We start from the raw sequence: 14,993 nt of genomic DNA on the forward strand, positions 1-14,993 counted from the left end.
ATTTACAAGGAAAAAAAATATCATCTCCCAAAACTAACTATACATTTGACTGCTTCCCTCTTACTCTCAGCCAGAACACAACCAAGAAATCTCATTCCAAGACAAAGCCAGAAAGCATGTTGGAAAACAGATACAGGGAAATAGAAGACATAGTAAGTACCTCCCTGCCCACTATGGGAGGTCAGGAACCCCACCCAGCACCAGGGAAAGAAAAAAAAGACATAGCAATCCCAATCCTGAGCAAAGACGGAGACCAACAAGGAAAAGGGATAACATGGGACACAGAATACACAGCAAGTGACTTCTCTACCCATCACAGGAGACCCCACCCAGAAACAAAATTAATAACATAAAAAGTGGAAACGAGAAATGATTTTGAAAATTTATTTTTTACGGCAGCATAGTGGCATCACTCATGTATTACACAAATATACAATGGGAAGTTATATAATATATTAAATATTATAGAACACCTGACGGTAATATATATTATATATATACTACTGAAAGTACCCAGATGAAAAATCTATGATATGCATCATTACTGACAATAAAAATTACACAAAATATGTACGCCTCATCAGAGTGTAGGCCCGAGTGTCTAAGAAAATGTATCTCTCCCGAAATCTTCATAAACACAAGACAATTGGTGCTTATTGTATTAAAAAAAATAATTAAGAAATAAAAACAAATATGAGACTGTATAAGCACATATTTGCAATAGTTGGAAGGCAGCTAAAAAAGACAACCGACGACCACCACCAACGTACTACTACTCTCCAAGGCTATTATATAAAAAAAAATGTTTTGCTGAGCCCTAATGTATTCAATCAAATGTTTAAAAATTGCAACTCAACATCAACCGATAAAGGAATTCCAAAACATTATCAATATCAAATCAGTCGTCTCATCAACACACCCTCCCAACTACTGTGGCCTACGGGAACGCATCCCATTGTCCTAAATCGGCAATACATTTTTTATATCTTTTACACTCAAGAATAATGTACACATGGCAAAGACCTTCTTTTAAATTCAATAGTATATAATATTCCTTTTTAAAAAATTACATGAAATATTTACATATAATACGGATGAAGAAGACCCTAATTCTAGAGAATATATAAGTCGCACGATGCTCCCACGAACACATTATATGCTCATAAAATGGAGAGCAAGCTTTTGCAAGGTATTAATGCTAATAATGCATACTTGACTAACTCAAACTTAATGTGTGATCTGATGATAAAAAAGGCTCCAATATGATCAACCCGCATAAAACCGGTGCCGTGTTAAGATCCCTGATAACTGAATGACGAGATGAAGAATGTTATAAAACTAACACTGTTAATTTGATGAAATGAGCAATTGAAATACAATACCAGAACTGCAAAAAACGCAGTGCAGCACAGTATGGTATGACAAAAAAATAATTAAAAACATGCATGCACCCATGGCCACAACCATACAATATAAAAATTATTTTAAACAGACTGACTCATCTCCAAGCAATTCGTTTTATCCACTCACAACAGCCTTCACAAGCAAGCAAATCGAATCTATTTTTTGTTTGTTGCTTTAGGTCTCTTCCAACACAATTGAGGTTATATGAGAGACCGCTGAAACAAAAAAACAAGCAATCTAACAAAAATAGTACAAATGTCAATCAAAATCATGACCTAAAGATATCATAAGCTAAATTATAAATAACCAAGAACAAACAGGCAGAGGATTTACAGGAAAAAAAATATCCCCTGTCAAAAATACAATCACAAACCAAAGAAGCAGGATAGGCTAGTAAAGAGAAGAAGAAACGACATCACTATCGGATCGTACACCCATGCGAACATCATAGGTATATGATTCAAGGGTGATGCTCCCATCCAACCACCCGCAAATCGAATCTATAAAAACATCCACACGAAGCCTATATCACAATAAATTAAAACATCAACTTTTTAGGTTGTTCCCACGTAAAATCATTGCGTCCGAAATGGCCATAGCAAGCCGTTTTCTGGTAAACTGGATTACGAAGATTCAAATCTCTGAAAAAAGAACAAAATGAATTCAAGTTCATTTTAACGTATACAAAGTCGTGCCAAAAGTTGGGTTTTGTATCAACAACACAAAAAGACGTCAATATTCAGTTATTTTGAAAAGCTGTGGCAAAAATTTAGGCTTTGAATGACCCTGGTTGAAATAATGAAAAAATAATTTGAAATTGAGTGACCCTGGGTGAAATAATGTTAAAACAATTCAAAACTGACCAGCACCAAAACACATACAGAAACAAGCTTCTCAAAGGGATGAAAAAGCACGAATTAAGCTTAAAGGTTTAAAACAGTAGTTTCTATGTACAAATTTGTCCCTAGGTTTCATATTAGCTGTAATCAGGTGAATGATCGGGGAACTCCAACCTATTGCAATTGATGTATCTATAACAAAAGCTACTCTTATTTTAAAATGATGTTCATGATAACTATGCAGTGTATTGTCTCTCTAAATAGTCACATTAGAATTGATGCAATGCAATAAAATGCCATATATCCACTATATATATACCTTACTAAAAAAAAAAGTATATTAAACAATTCACTTCAAAAATGATTTCAATAAATATTTTAAAATAAGTACCGATTTAATGTAAGACAAAAATGTGCGGGAAAACTTACTTGACAATGCGTCCAGGTCTCAAATCAAAGTTCTTTTTCACAATATCCAGTAATTCACTTTCTGACCTTTGTGATGTACCATAGCTCAACACCGTGATTGAAAGAGGCTCTGATATTCCAATAGCATAAGATACCTAGAACAAGGAGGGAGTGTAGTAACAAGGACAGGTTAACATATAAGTTTATTAAAAATGAATTCAAATATCTGAAGCGTAGGAGAGCAAGAAAAATTATTCATGAGAATACCAATTTTAAAAAAGTATTTATATATATATACACATTTTTTTTAATGCAGTAATATTTTTGTTTCAGCTATTGAAAGCCTCTGCATAGCCCATATCCTGCATTAGCCTTGAAAAATATAAACGGAGCAACATTTCTCTCTTCGTACTAAATAAATCACATCACATGTACACAAATGAACAACCAACTACCTAATTATAGCTATTACCTGAACAAGAACACGTTTACAAAGACCAGCCTTGACCAGAGATTTGGCCACCCATCTGGATGCGTAAGCAGCAGATCTGTCGACTTTTGAGAAATCTTTGCCAGAGAAAGCACCTCCTCCATGAGCACCCCAACCACCGTAGGTATCTACAATGATCTTCCTTCCTGTGAGACCTGCATCACCCTGGAGAAAAAAAATAATTATTTAAATCAAAGAATCACTACGAGATAAAGATTTAAAAATATGATTATGATGATTGCTTATTCTTTCATATAAATACAAGAAATATAGATGAAACAAGCCATGATAAACTTTTAGAGGCTTATCTCGAGTAAGTCTCAGTTGTAATGCTAAATTAGAACCAGGGTTGCCAATTCAGCAGGCAAATATTTACTGGGAATAGCATAATTCCATTGGTTTGGAACTAACACTAACAAACACGTTTCTGACCACTGAACTCCTGGAAAAAGACGTTTTGTACTTGCCTTTCGTCCATTTAGCAGGCGATTGAGAAATAAACTACGAGCCTACAACAAACTGAATTCCGTAAATATACGAAAAATTAGCAATCCTGTGTAACTCAAAATTTCAGGAAAAAAGTGATAAAGTATGGAGCCAGTTCAGTGAAAGGAAGATGCATTTTAAGATGTTTAGAAGCAGCTTCACATTTCAGAAGAGTGCTAAATCGTCACGGGGAATTCAAGTTGGGGGAGAGGGAAAGAAAGGAAATGGATCCAAGTAAATCTAGTAGCACCAAATGCAATTTTCAACAGGATTGTTTTCTATAGAAACCAATGAAACCTGCAAACTACTGAACCACTTACCTGTGAGCTGCCAACCTCTCCTGACAGAAAGAGGAAGATTGGTTGCCAAAAAGAGGAAGATTTAAGGAAAAAGAGGAAGATTCAAGTACGCGAAACAAACAAACAAAAGTACTTACATTCCCTAAATTTGCAGGTTATCCATAAATGTCCATACACCCAAGTCTGTTATAATAGCCACTCCAGTTTATGAATAAAATTGTCTCAAAGCGTTACTGTTGCACTTCTTTGTTCTTCTCATGTTTATGCACATCTAAAGTCTTCACTTCACTCATTCAATTTAAATATTTACATAATATTTACATTATATACAGTCCAGTATATGACACTGGTTTAGTCCTTTTTCAAGGAAGCTGCAGTCGCAGACTTGGCCTTGATGAGCAGCTCCTTGGAGATAGGGTTCTTAAATGATTTATGACTCCATTTTGCTTTGCAAATACTGATGGACTCTAGCAATTTGTTCGACATGCTGGCCCTAAAATCAGTCCTATTCCTCCTGGCTAAGCTGAATAGTCTTTCACATGCTGCATTTGAATGGAAGATGGAAAGTATTCCCAGCATGGAACGACTAAGCAAATGAAACCTAGCAGAGCCAGTTTGTGTTTTTGCATTAGCAAGACGAAACCAGTATTTATCCACTCTTTCTCCATTGAGCAGGGGCATTGCAGATGATTGCCAATCTCTAAACTGTCTGAAGAGAATATCCATGACCTCATCAGTACACTGGCCTTCTTCACAGGGAACTAAAGATGGAAATCTCTCCACAAAATATTCTAAAGATGCCATCCTAGCCACGACTTTATTGCCTGGATTAGCAACAGATGCATGCTTGATTGGTTCTGAGTCTAAATTACACTTTGATTGGAGATAGACAACAGCTGTTTTCAAGTAGTCTCTAACAGACTTATAAAATTGTTTTTTGGCACCGTCTCCAAGTTCCTTCACCAATTTCCTAAATCTATATCCAACATCAATTTCACTTGATTGCAGGAGATTTTTTGTGTCATTGACATCAATTTGCAGCAAATCTTTACCTTGCAGATAAGAGGGTTTTACGAAACGTAAACATAAATCATGAATAATGGACTTCATGATGTCAGCCATTTTATGAATGAGAGGCTCTGATGACTGCAACAATGCATTAGCATTCTCAAACACCCCTACAACATTGTCCAAAAACATGGCATAAGCCTTTACCTCATCACTCAAAAGCTTCTTCAAAATACCCTGTGCTTTAGAGGAAGTTGACTTTGAAATTGTCTCTTCTGACAACTCCATAAAAAAGGCCGATATTGGTTCCCAGAGTTCTAACAGACGAGATATACAAGGTCCAAGAGAGAGCCATCTTGTGTTAACATGTTTTAACACTTCGTGACTGCCACAACCAAGAATTTCCTGAAGTTCCTTCAATCGGGCAACTCTCTTTGACGAATTATCAAGGAAGAAGTAAATGTCTATTAGAAGTTGATCCAGTTTGTGTGGAAGTGTATTGGCAGCTTTCAATGCAGCTAAATTAATCCTATGGCAAGGACAGCCAACAACAATGATATTCTCATTTTCCTCACGAAGAAATGCAGACACCAGACTTTTCACCCACCATGACAGAAGCATTGTCAGCACTAAAACTTATGCAATTCTTCAAATCGAGATTAACATCACACAAAGTCTTTTTCAAATGTTCAAAGATGTCTTTCCAGTGGCTGTACTGGTAGACAAGCTATCAACAGAAACTACCTCTGTCACCACTTCTTCTTTCTCTTTATCAGCATACTGAACGATAACGGGAAACAGTTTCTCCTTAGAATCATTGCCTCCATCTGTACTCAGAGAAAACACACCACAAGAATGAATCCCTTTAACAGTTTTTTCTTTTTCTTCATTGGCCATCTGATGAAGGATAGCCGTTGTCTTTGTCCTCCCACACCCATACTTTTTTGCCACCTCACACGAAGGAAACATTGACTTAAACAGATCACCTGCATCATCGGCGATGGCAAGAGGAAGATTCTTTTCAACTAGAAACTTTGTGAACATAACCTCCGCCCTAATGACACTGAAATCTTCCTCAACCGGTTTGGCTTTGAAAAATGATGTCAATGAAGATGTAGAGGCAGGTGCCTTGCTTGCATTGATATGTTTTTGTATAGCACAGTGTTTTTTAATGTCATAAGCACCACCTGAACGTAAACTGAAATGGCAGGAACAGAATGCACAAAATGCTATTGCTGAACTCTTATCGGAACGATGAATTCCACTAAACTGTTTTTCATACTCTTGTTTCCACGATTGCGAATATTTTCCGCCTACCTTTGTTTTTTCAGAGAGAGGCTCTAGTGATTCAAGAGAATCTTCAGGTCCACGCTTATCCATTATGAATTAACTATTAATAATAGTATTAACACAACACAGTTCAAATGTCTAAGAATTTAAAAACTATCCCAAAAATGCAATGAGCAATGGCCGAAATAAAATCACAAAAGTAGATGTTTTATGTTTTTAAGGGTTTTACGGCGCTTGCAACACATTTAGGTTATATCAGTGCCAGTAAAAAGGAAGAAAATGGATAGTAAAAAGTTCTAGAATTACAATTAAAGCACCCAAGAAAAGGTAAGACAAAGGGGAACTGGGAACAAATAGGGATCAGATGTAGATTCCAAGGGCATACCACCAATGTACTTAGTTTGAGATCACCTATAAGTCTCATCCAGACACAAGCACAAGATCCAACAAAGAGGAATACACTCAAATGCTTACATTATGCATTCAAAATAAATATAAAAATACATAACAGAGAGATGATTTACAAGGAAAAAAAATTTCATCTCCCAAAACAATAACTATGCATTTGACTGTTTCCCTCCCAGCCAGGACTCCGGCCAGGGCCAGGACAAAACCAAGAAATCTCATTCCAAGACAAAGACAGAGAGCATGTTGGAAAACAGATAGAAGGGGATAGAAGACACAGTATGGGCCTCCCTGCCCACTATGGGAGGTCAGGATCCCCACCCAGACAAAAGTAGATGAAGATGTTTCAAGACGCAGAAATAAAATCACAAAAGTAGATGAAGAGGTTTCAAGATGCAGAGAGTGGTTAGTCTAATCTAGAAGTCTAAGGCACAGAAGATGTTCCAATGTCCAAACAACAACAAAGACTGAATCACACATGTGGAGCAAACAGTGAAGTGATCAATGTTGGGTTTCACTTTCCACATTGATTTCATTGGTAAATGTGAGTACAGAACAGTAAAGTTTGCTGCCCCAAACGTAAACAAAGGTCGAGAAGCACATGGCAAACCACATGTTCCTGTCTTGACAGCTCACGTTCCAATGTAAATAATAGAAAGAAAATAACCTTTAAAATTTGGCTGTTAGGTGGCAAAAGAAACACATATTCATAAATACTCGATCATGCATCAAATAATGTCTAGATATGGATATTTTATGGAACAAAAGATAAAATTTATCAAAAGTTACGTCTATCTATTTTTAGACCAGAGCAAATTATTGCGCTGGTATGAACAAAACGAGAATTATTCGGAGCCTGATTTTCAGAATAATTTAGTCTTATATTATTATTTCTGCAACTGTTAGATTTTATGTAAACATATTTTCAATACTGAAAGTGTATTGCCTACAACTCAAACTACAAAATTGGGAGACCTATATTGTGCGTAAATTATTCCGGTCCCTAACGGAAATCACTAGCAACTTGTTATTGTTTACGTTTGGGGCAGCAAACTTTACTGTTCTATAGACCAGTAAAGTTAGGTGCCCCAAACGTAAACAAAGGTCGAGAAGCACGTGGCAAACCACATGTTCCTGTCTTGACAGCTCACGTTCCAATGTAAATAATAGAAAAAAATAACCTTTAAAATGTGGCTGTTAGGTGGCAAAAGAAACACATATTCATAAATACTCGATCATGCATCAAATAATGTCTAGATATGGATATTTTATGGAACAAAAGGTAAAATTTTCTAAAATTTATCAAAAGTTACAGTCTATCTATTTTTAGACCAGAGCAAATTATTGCGCTGGTGTGAACAAAACGAGAATTATTCGGAGCCTGATTTTCATAATAATTTAGCCTTATATTATTATTTCTGCAACTGTTAGATTTTATGTAAACATATTTTCAATACTGAAAGTGTATTGCCTACAACTCAAACTACAAAATTGGGAGACCTATATTGTGCGTAAATTATTCCGGTCCCTAACGGAAATCACTAGCAACTTGTTATTGTTTACGTTTGGGGCACCTAACTTTACTGCTCTATTGAGTTACAATCATTACTCAACTACATAAAATTAAATATTCGATACCACAGGTTTAGTAATGGTATATAGTAATATATTCTGGAATATACGGTATCGATACCAGATATTAGTGTAATCGCACAGCACATAAAATATGACTTGAATTGAAGTGAGTAAAATTATTTTTTTGAGCCACGCAATATACAATTGACTAAATAGCCAATCCGAGACCGGCTGAATAAAAAGCGGACAAAATGAGGAAAAAAGCGGAAAAGCGGACAATCATGTGAAAAAGCGGACAATTCCGCTTTTTTCGCGGTAGGTTGGCAGCTCTGTTACCTGAGGTCCTCCAATGACAAATTTGCCAGAAGGCTGCAAGTGATAGACTGTCTTATCATCTAGGAATTTGGATGGAATGACTGCTTTGATGACTTTCTGCCTCAGATCAGCTCTAAGTTGTTCCATGGAGACATATTCATCATGCTGGACTGATATGACAATTGTGTGGACCCTCTGAGGAACTGCAGCACCCTTTATATATTTGTACTCTACTGTGACCTATAAGCAAAAAGAACAAAATAAAACATAAAAAGTGATCAAAACACCTGTACAATTAATATTTATTTACATGGCATAACAATACACCATACAAACACAGACACAGTGAAAATCACTTTCAATGTTGAAAACGTATTATTAAGCATAAATACAAATCATGCTAGATAGAACTACCCCACTCGTAATGGTCCTATTTCACCCTGGCCACTGCAGATTTTTCAAACAGTGAGGTTAAGGTCAGTGAGTCAAAAGTCATAGCTATGCACAACATAACGTGCTCATCTATGTCAACACATAAACCCTCCAACCTATTCATTGCAATTGTGAGAAATGATAATGATGCTCCCTAAAAATAAAACAAAAACAAATTGCACAGAACTATCACAACATATTCACACGCACCTGAGTTTTGGTATCAGGACGGGCCCAGGACAACACACCACTGCGCCGCAACTCTGCAATTTTGGCATTGAGCTGATGTGACAATACTACAGTAAGGGGCATGCACTCTTCTGTTTCATCTGTGGCATAACCAAACATAAGGCCCTGGTCTCCAGCACCGATGTCATCTTCATCTTTGCCTATGTGGACCCCTTGTGCAATATCTGGTGATTGTTCTTCCAAAGCTATGAGGACATTGCATGTTTTGTAGTCAAAACCTGGGAAAACAGAGAAAAGATTGGGTAATAAGAGCAATAAATATCTTCTGTCTCCCACACTTAAAATGTTTGAACTAATTCTTAATAATCTTATGTACGTTTTCCTACCATTCATAAAACAGTATCTCCTCACTTTATAAGAAAAGAAAAACGTTCTCCAATCTCCACCCAATTAATCACTTTTCAGATTGGTAGGCCAAAATAACTTCAATTGAACCAAAAATGGAGTTCTGATGTAAATTTGAAAACAATAGAGAACCAAAAGAATCAGTGCCTTGTAGTGTCTTGTACAACAGTAAATAAAGGGGGACTTTGAAAACAGAGACCATTGATGAATAGGATGGTGCATTTAAAATGCCCAAGTGAATTTGGAACTCAATGCATCTCCAAACCAATGGAATTATTCTATTCCCATATATAAAGAATAGACTGCTCTATGTGTTGACAAGTGGTGATAAGCAATTGATTATAAGCACAACAAAATGAACAATCAGTCTATACCTTTTGAAGAGTCATCATATCCAATCTGTTTCACTGTGTCCCTGATAACTCTTTGGTAGTCAACATTTGCTTTTGATGTGATTTCTCCAGCAACCAAAACCATTCCAGTTTTGGTAACCGTCTCGCAGGCAACTTTGGCATTTGGATCTTGTTTCAAGTGAGCATCCAGAATTGCATCACTAATCTGATCACATATTTTGTCTGAAAAAAAAAAAGTGAAATAGGAATCGATAGGATTATTGTCCGACTCATAGAATTATTCAGTTGGTTATGCCAAGTTAAATGCTCTTTAAATTCAAAACTAAAAATACACCACCTTTCCTTTTGTACTTTGAAAGCGAGGAAATAAAAGCCTTTATAAGGCGTCACCTTTTAATTTGCTTGTCATAGTAATACATATCACATTTTAATAGCCATATATTCAGGGTTCTTACATCAATTCCACTTTGAAATTGAAAAAAAGAGTTTTCAAGGTAATATTTTTTTCTAATTCAAGGATTAAACTAAAACAACACATTATCCCTTCGACACTTAAGTTTCTTCGCTAGTGGGGATAACTCAAATCCTTAACTGCTGCTTACACAGCAGTGCAAGGGCCTCAAGTTCATGTTCCTTCAACTTAGCTGAAGATAATCAATGTATTTGATTGTCGTGCGGCTGTTTTCTTGTGATATGATCCCTTTCGGATCGGAAGGTCCTGGGTTCGAACCTTGCTTGGTGCATAGCCAAGTCCTTGGAAAAGGCTCTTTACTCACATTCTCTCACCATACTCAGGTGTAAAACGAGTACTTGACAACAGTGGTCGCTGAAAAAAAAATTGTAATTGTTAACAGGCATCATGTCTCATTCTACATGTAACGTGTTGCTGATGGTCAGGGACCCTTTGAGCATGTTTAGTGGATATTGCGCTATATAAAAGCTCAAACTGTAACAATAACTTCATGGTATTCAAATACAGATGCAATTTTGTCAGCCATTACTTCTCTTCAGAGACTAAGATCTGAAATGGTGATGTGGTGGTTGAAGAAGCGGTGGGAGGGACGGTGATGAGGTGGTGGTTATTTGGTGTGTATTCCTTTGGACACCTAAACCCTGTGATCAAATTTACTTGAGCATTGATAAATTTAAAAAAGGGTAATCTGAAAAGGTACAACCAATATTGTCAGCCCACCGTCAGAAATACACTGTGATAAATAACTTGAAAGACCAACTCTTATCACAAATCATATCAGAATTGAAAGAAAATTATTGTGACCATTCTTACAGAAATCAGCACAGCTCTCCCCTTTGGCAAACTTAAACCTGGACAGACTATGAAGGTAATCAACAAACATTCAGAATTGTGACTATTTTTTACACACACCAACTGAATCCTGTAGGCAAGCCGTTAAAATTTCAATTAAAAAAATAGAAATAAGATTGTAACGCAGACATCGACTGAGAAAATTGTGTTGTTAATTCCTGAAGTACGTCCTTTTTTGTCTTAACATCTGTGCAAATATAGATGAGGTGTCACAACTTGGACCAGATTAAGGCTAGCATTTTTTTCTGTATGAGTTCAGGTTAGTGTTGGGTTATTTGATCGCTTTTACTCGATCAACGACCGACCGCCAAGCCACGAGTCAGTGCTCGATCTCAATGCCGGAAGAGCGAGTTAGTAAAACGATCACTCGATCGTAAAACGATCAAGCGGGTTGTGAGCTTGAGACGATCTTGACACGTGAGACGAGCTTGAGACGATCAGGATTCGAGCGAGCGGAGGGGTAACGAGTGTTTCGAATCATTTCAAATTCAAACGATCACAGTTTGCCATCCGATACCAATCGCCAATGTTTGCACACGGTAGTCTGTGGTTCTTCCACAGCCCTCACTCCTTGTCAGATGTTAGTGTGTCTGGGTGGCAGTGGCAGGGAAATTCGTATAGGTGTATCACGCGTGTGTGACAAGACTTCATTAAACCTACTAAAGTTTGACTATCACACACACACACACACATACACACACACACACTAAGGCTATTTCTATGACACACACGCATCCCTCTATCAATGAACACTCCTACAGTAGTGCGGCTATGTGGTCTAGTCATGACGTAACTATAGGTAGTACTCTAGTCGACCATGGCTCTCGTGCATTATAATGGTCTAGTGGTATGACACCCGGTTTGGGATCGGAAAGTCCTGGGTTCGAGCCTCGCGCTCGGTGCATAGTTGAGTCTTTGGACAAGGCTCTTTACTCACATTCTCTCACCGTACTCAGGTGTAAAATGAGTACCTGGCCGTTAACAGCGTTGTCTTTGTCTGAAAAATTGTAATATCGCCTAACAGGCGGCATGTCCCGTCCTACATATTAAATGTTGCTGTTGACCGGGGACCCCTTTACAAAGCGCTTTGATCACATTTAGTGGATATTGTAAAGCTCCATTTTTTAAAGTAAAACATTAGCTTTGAATATGGAATGTTTCAATTTTAGATGCCTGTGTATTCTTTGTTAGTTCCCATCATCATCATCATCATCATCAGGGGCAGCGGTACAGTCTTTGGTTGGCACCCGAAAGGTACCGAGTTCGATCACCCGCCGCTGAGTGGTCTTGAGCAAGTCACCTTGCCCTAACTAAATTTGCGGCGCTGCACTGCGGCTATCGCTTGGGTTATTCCAGTCTTCCCTTAGAATAGACCCGAAAGACGAATCTCCCCTATGGGATGAATAAAGGGAATTATGTTTAATTTATTTATCATCACCATCATATCAGCGGGATCATCATCATCACCACCACCACCACCACCCTAATAATAATGGATAAAATAAATAACACATTTCAATGTAATAATCAATCTAAAATCAATCAGTGCTCCTAAAAGACCCTTGATTTCTTTGTCTAATTCGTTCCATACTTTTGGAGTCCCGACAAAGAATCCATTTCATACAGTAGGTACCGATCGCTGTTTGGAGTCTTTTTGTATTAAAGCTCTTTACAATACCCGTCATTGCTTATAAGATAAGAATACATTCACACCCGAGTCAAGTGCCTGACACACGGGCTTAACGTCTGGATCACAATTTTCAACAATCACTGTCACTCATCCGGCCATTGACAAGGCTTGATTTTGTGACAAGAGACACCGTACCACTGAGCGACCGAACAAATAATCACCATCTGCGCCATCATTATCATCATCCTCATCACAGCCGTAACAGCCAGCAAAACCACAATCATCATCTTCGGGTCCGGTCTATCCGTGTGGGGGGTGGGGGTGGAACCTGCTAAAGTATTTCATTTTTTAAACAGAAACACGATAATCATCATCATCGTCATCCATTGTCGTCGGCATCGTTATCATCGTGTCCGGGCAATCCGTGTGTGTCTGGGTGTGGAACCTGCTAAATATTATTATCTACCTACCTAATAAAAACACACCATTCTTGTTCATTTATTTTTCAAATAATGAAATGAAAGGCACGACCTTTCCCGCACACACAAGAGGCGATGACGACCAGTGACAAATTATGGGAGGTGGGGGCGGCCGACATAAATATGAAATGTTAAGGTGACAGCGGGATGATGGTGGTGGGTCTCAACCCTTCACCATCAACAACTGTTTGATGGCGTGTGTGTGTGTGTGTGATGCGACGAACGATCATAATCAAGGCTGCCAGACAGCCAGATTTCTTCTTGCCCAAGTAGTCAAATAGACCCCAAATAGCCAAACACCACAAGCATTCTGACTCCCTTGAAAAACTCATTTGTTTTGATTAACAAAACAATCGACTACAGTTGGATAAACTTATCTTTTCATTTTTTTTAAATAAAAGATTTTTTTTTAAAAATGAATAATAATAGAAAAGCGTTTCTTAGTAACCAATTTTTAACTTGGCCATCTGGCAGCCCCCATCATAACCAGCTGCAGTCAAGCCAGCCACAGACATAAGAGAGGGAGGGGTATGTGAAGTTTCCTGTGGCAAACGAGTTGCTCGTGTTTTTTTTTTTCAAACGAATCACTGCTCGATGACGTCACTGACTCGAAACCCGCCCGAAACCGACTCGATTTTAGAGGACTCGATCGAAAACCCGCTCGATTTGATCGTTTCAAACTCGACCCAGCACTAGTTCAGGTCCCAGTATTAATCATCATAGTTATCATTTACATGTTGTATTCGATTGAAATGTTCTTAAGGCACCTAACCAAAAAAACTGAACATTCATTAAAATTAAGATCACTAAAATCAAAACAAAGTAGAAGCTATGAGAAGCCTACTAATTCATTGGATTGAAAGTTATGCAGTCTGAATGAATGCATGAGTATGACGTAGCAATGTGTGTGCAGGCACTACTTTAAGTGAAAGGACACTTTAACTTTAAACTTCAACCCACCCCTCAGTCATCCGAATGTAAACAAACGGCAATCTGTGCCAACCCAAGCAAACTACTGGGTATATTATTAGTTCTACCCAGCTGATCAATCTTTCTTGCCATCACAAAAGTAAACAACTAACTCGTTTAACGTTTATTTATAGTCTGGTCGAAAGAATGTAGTGAGAACTAATCACATAACTAGTGGCAGTGACCTAGAAACAATAATAATATAGAGCAGGGTGATGTAAACTTCCATGAAATGACTGTAGTTGTCCCAGCGAGTTGGAGGGTGTGTCACAATTCCTGCGTTTTGACTGGACAAAATTTACTTGGTTAATCTATGATTACTATGAATGCAATTCATCTCACTAACTCTAAATTCTAAATCAAAATCAAGGCAGCAGGGTGAAGGGGGGTGACTAACTCAAAATACGTGCAAAAAGTAAAAGTCTTCCAATCGCAATACGGCTGGCATACTTAACACTTTTCTAACTGTAGACTGTAGTTGAAGGGCCCTAAATTATTACGAGAAGATTGATAATGAGATAAAGAATGAAGACATAACTGACTTGTTTGTTAGTGTTAGGGCTAGGGCAAGGGAGTACGACGAGCATCCGAAACAGTTATGTAAAATTTCTAGACTGAGCTACATGTGCTATAATCATATAAAAGGGAATGAATTGTGACATGAAATTCGCAAAGTCATACATATGAACTATG

The 14,993-nt window shown here is 37.6% G+C and overlaps 1 protein-coding gene across 4 annotated transcripts in view; it reads right to left on the reverse strand.

The window, feature by feature from the left end:
- Positions 1–370: 370 nt before the first annotated feature.
- LOC144973420 (S-adenosylmethionine synthase-like) overlaps positions 371–14,993 on the reverse strand; it is a 21,530-nt gene continuing 6,907 nt past the window's right edge. For 3 of the 4 annotated variants that reach the window (XM_078915859.1, XM_078915857.1, XM_078915860.1), the window contains exons 3-8: positions 9,920–10,120; positions 9,162–9,418; positions 8,541–8,759; positions 3,124–3,306; positions 2,673–2,806; positions 371–2,045 (exon numbers count right to left, since the gene is read on the reverse strand). In XM_078915859.1, the coding sequence (XP_078771985.1) occupies positions 1,943–2,045; positions 2,673–2,806; positions 3,124–3,306; positions 8,541–8,759; positions 9,162–9,418; positions 9,920–10,120 (1,097 nt within the window). In that variant the 3' untranslated portion in view covers positions 371–1,942. The remainder of the gene's footprint in view (positions 2,046–2,672; positions 2,807–3,123; positions 3,307–8,540; positions 8,760–9,161; positions 9,419–9,919; positions 10,121–14,993) is intronic. The other variant, XM_078915858.1, reaches the window with a different exon arrangement.

Source organism: Berghia stephanieae, chromosome 5, assembly GCF_034508935.2.
Source record: "Berghia stephanieae isolate SIO BIC M18660-M18661 chromosome 5, UCSD_Bste_1.3, whole genome shotgun sequence".
In the NCBI taxonomy this organism is placed as follows: Eukaryota; Metazoa; Mollusca; class Gastropoda; order Nudibranchia; family Aeolidiidae; genus Berghia; species Berghia stephanieae.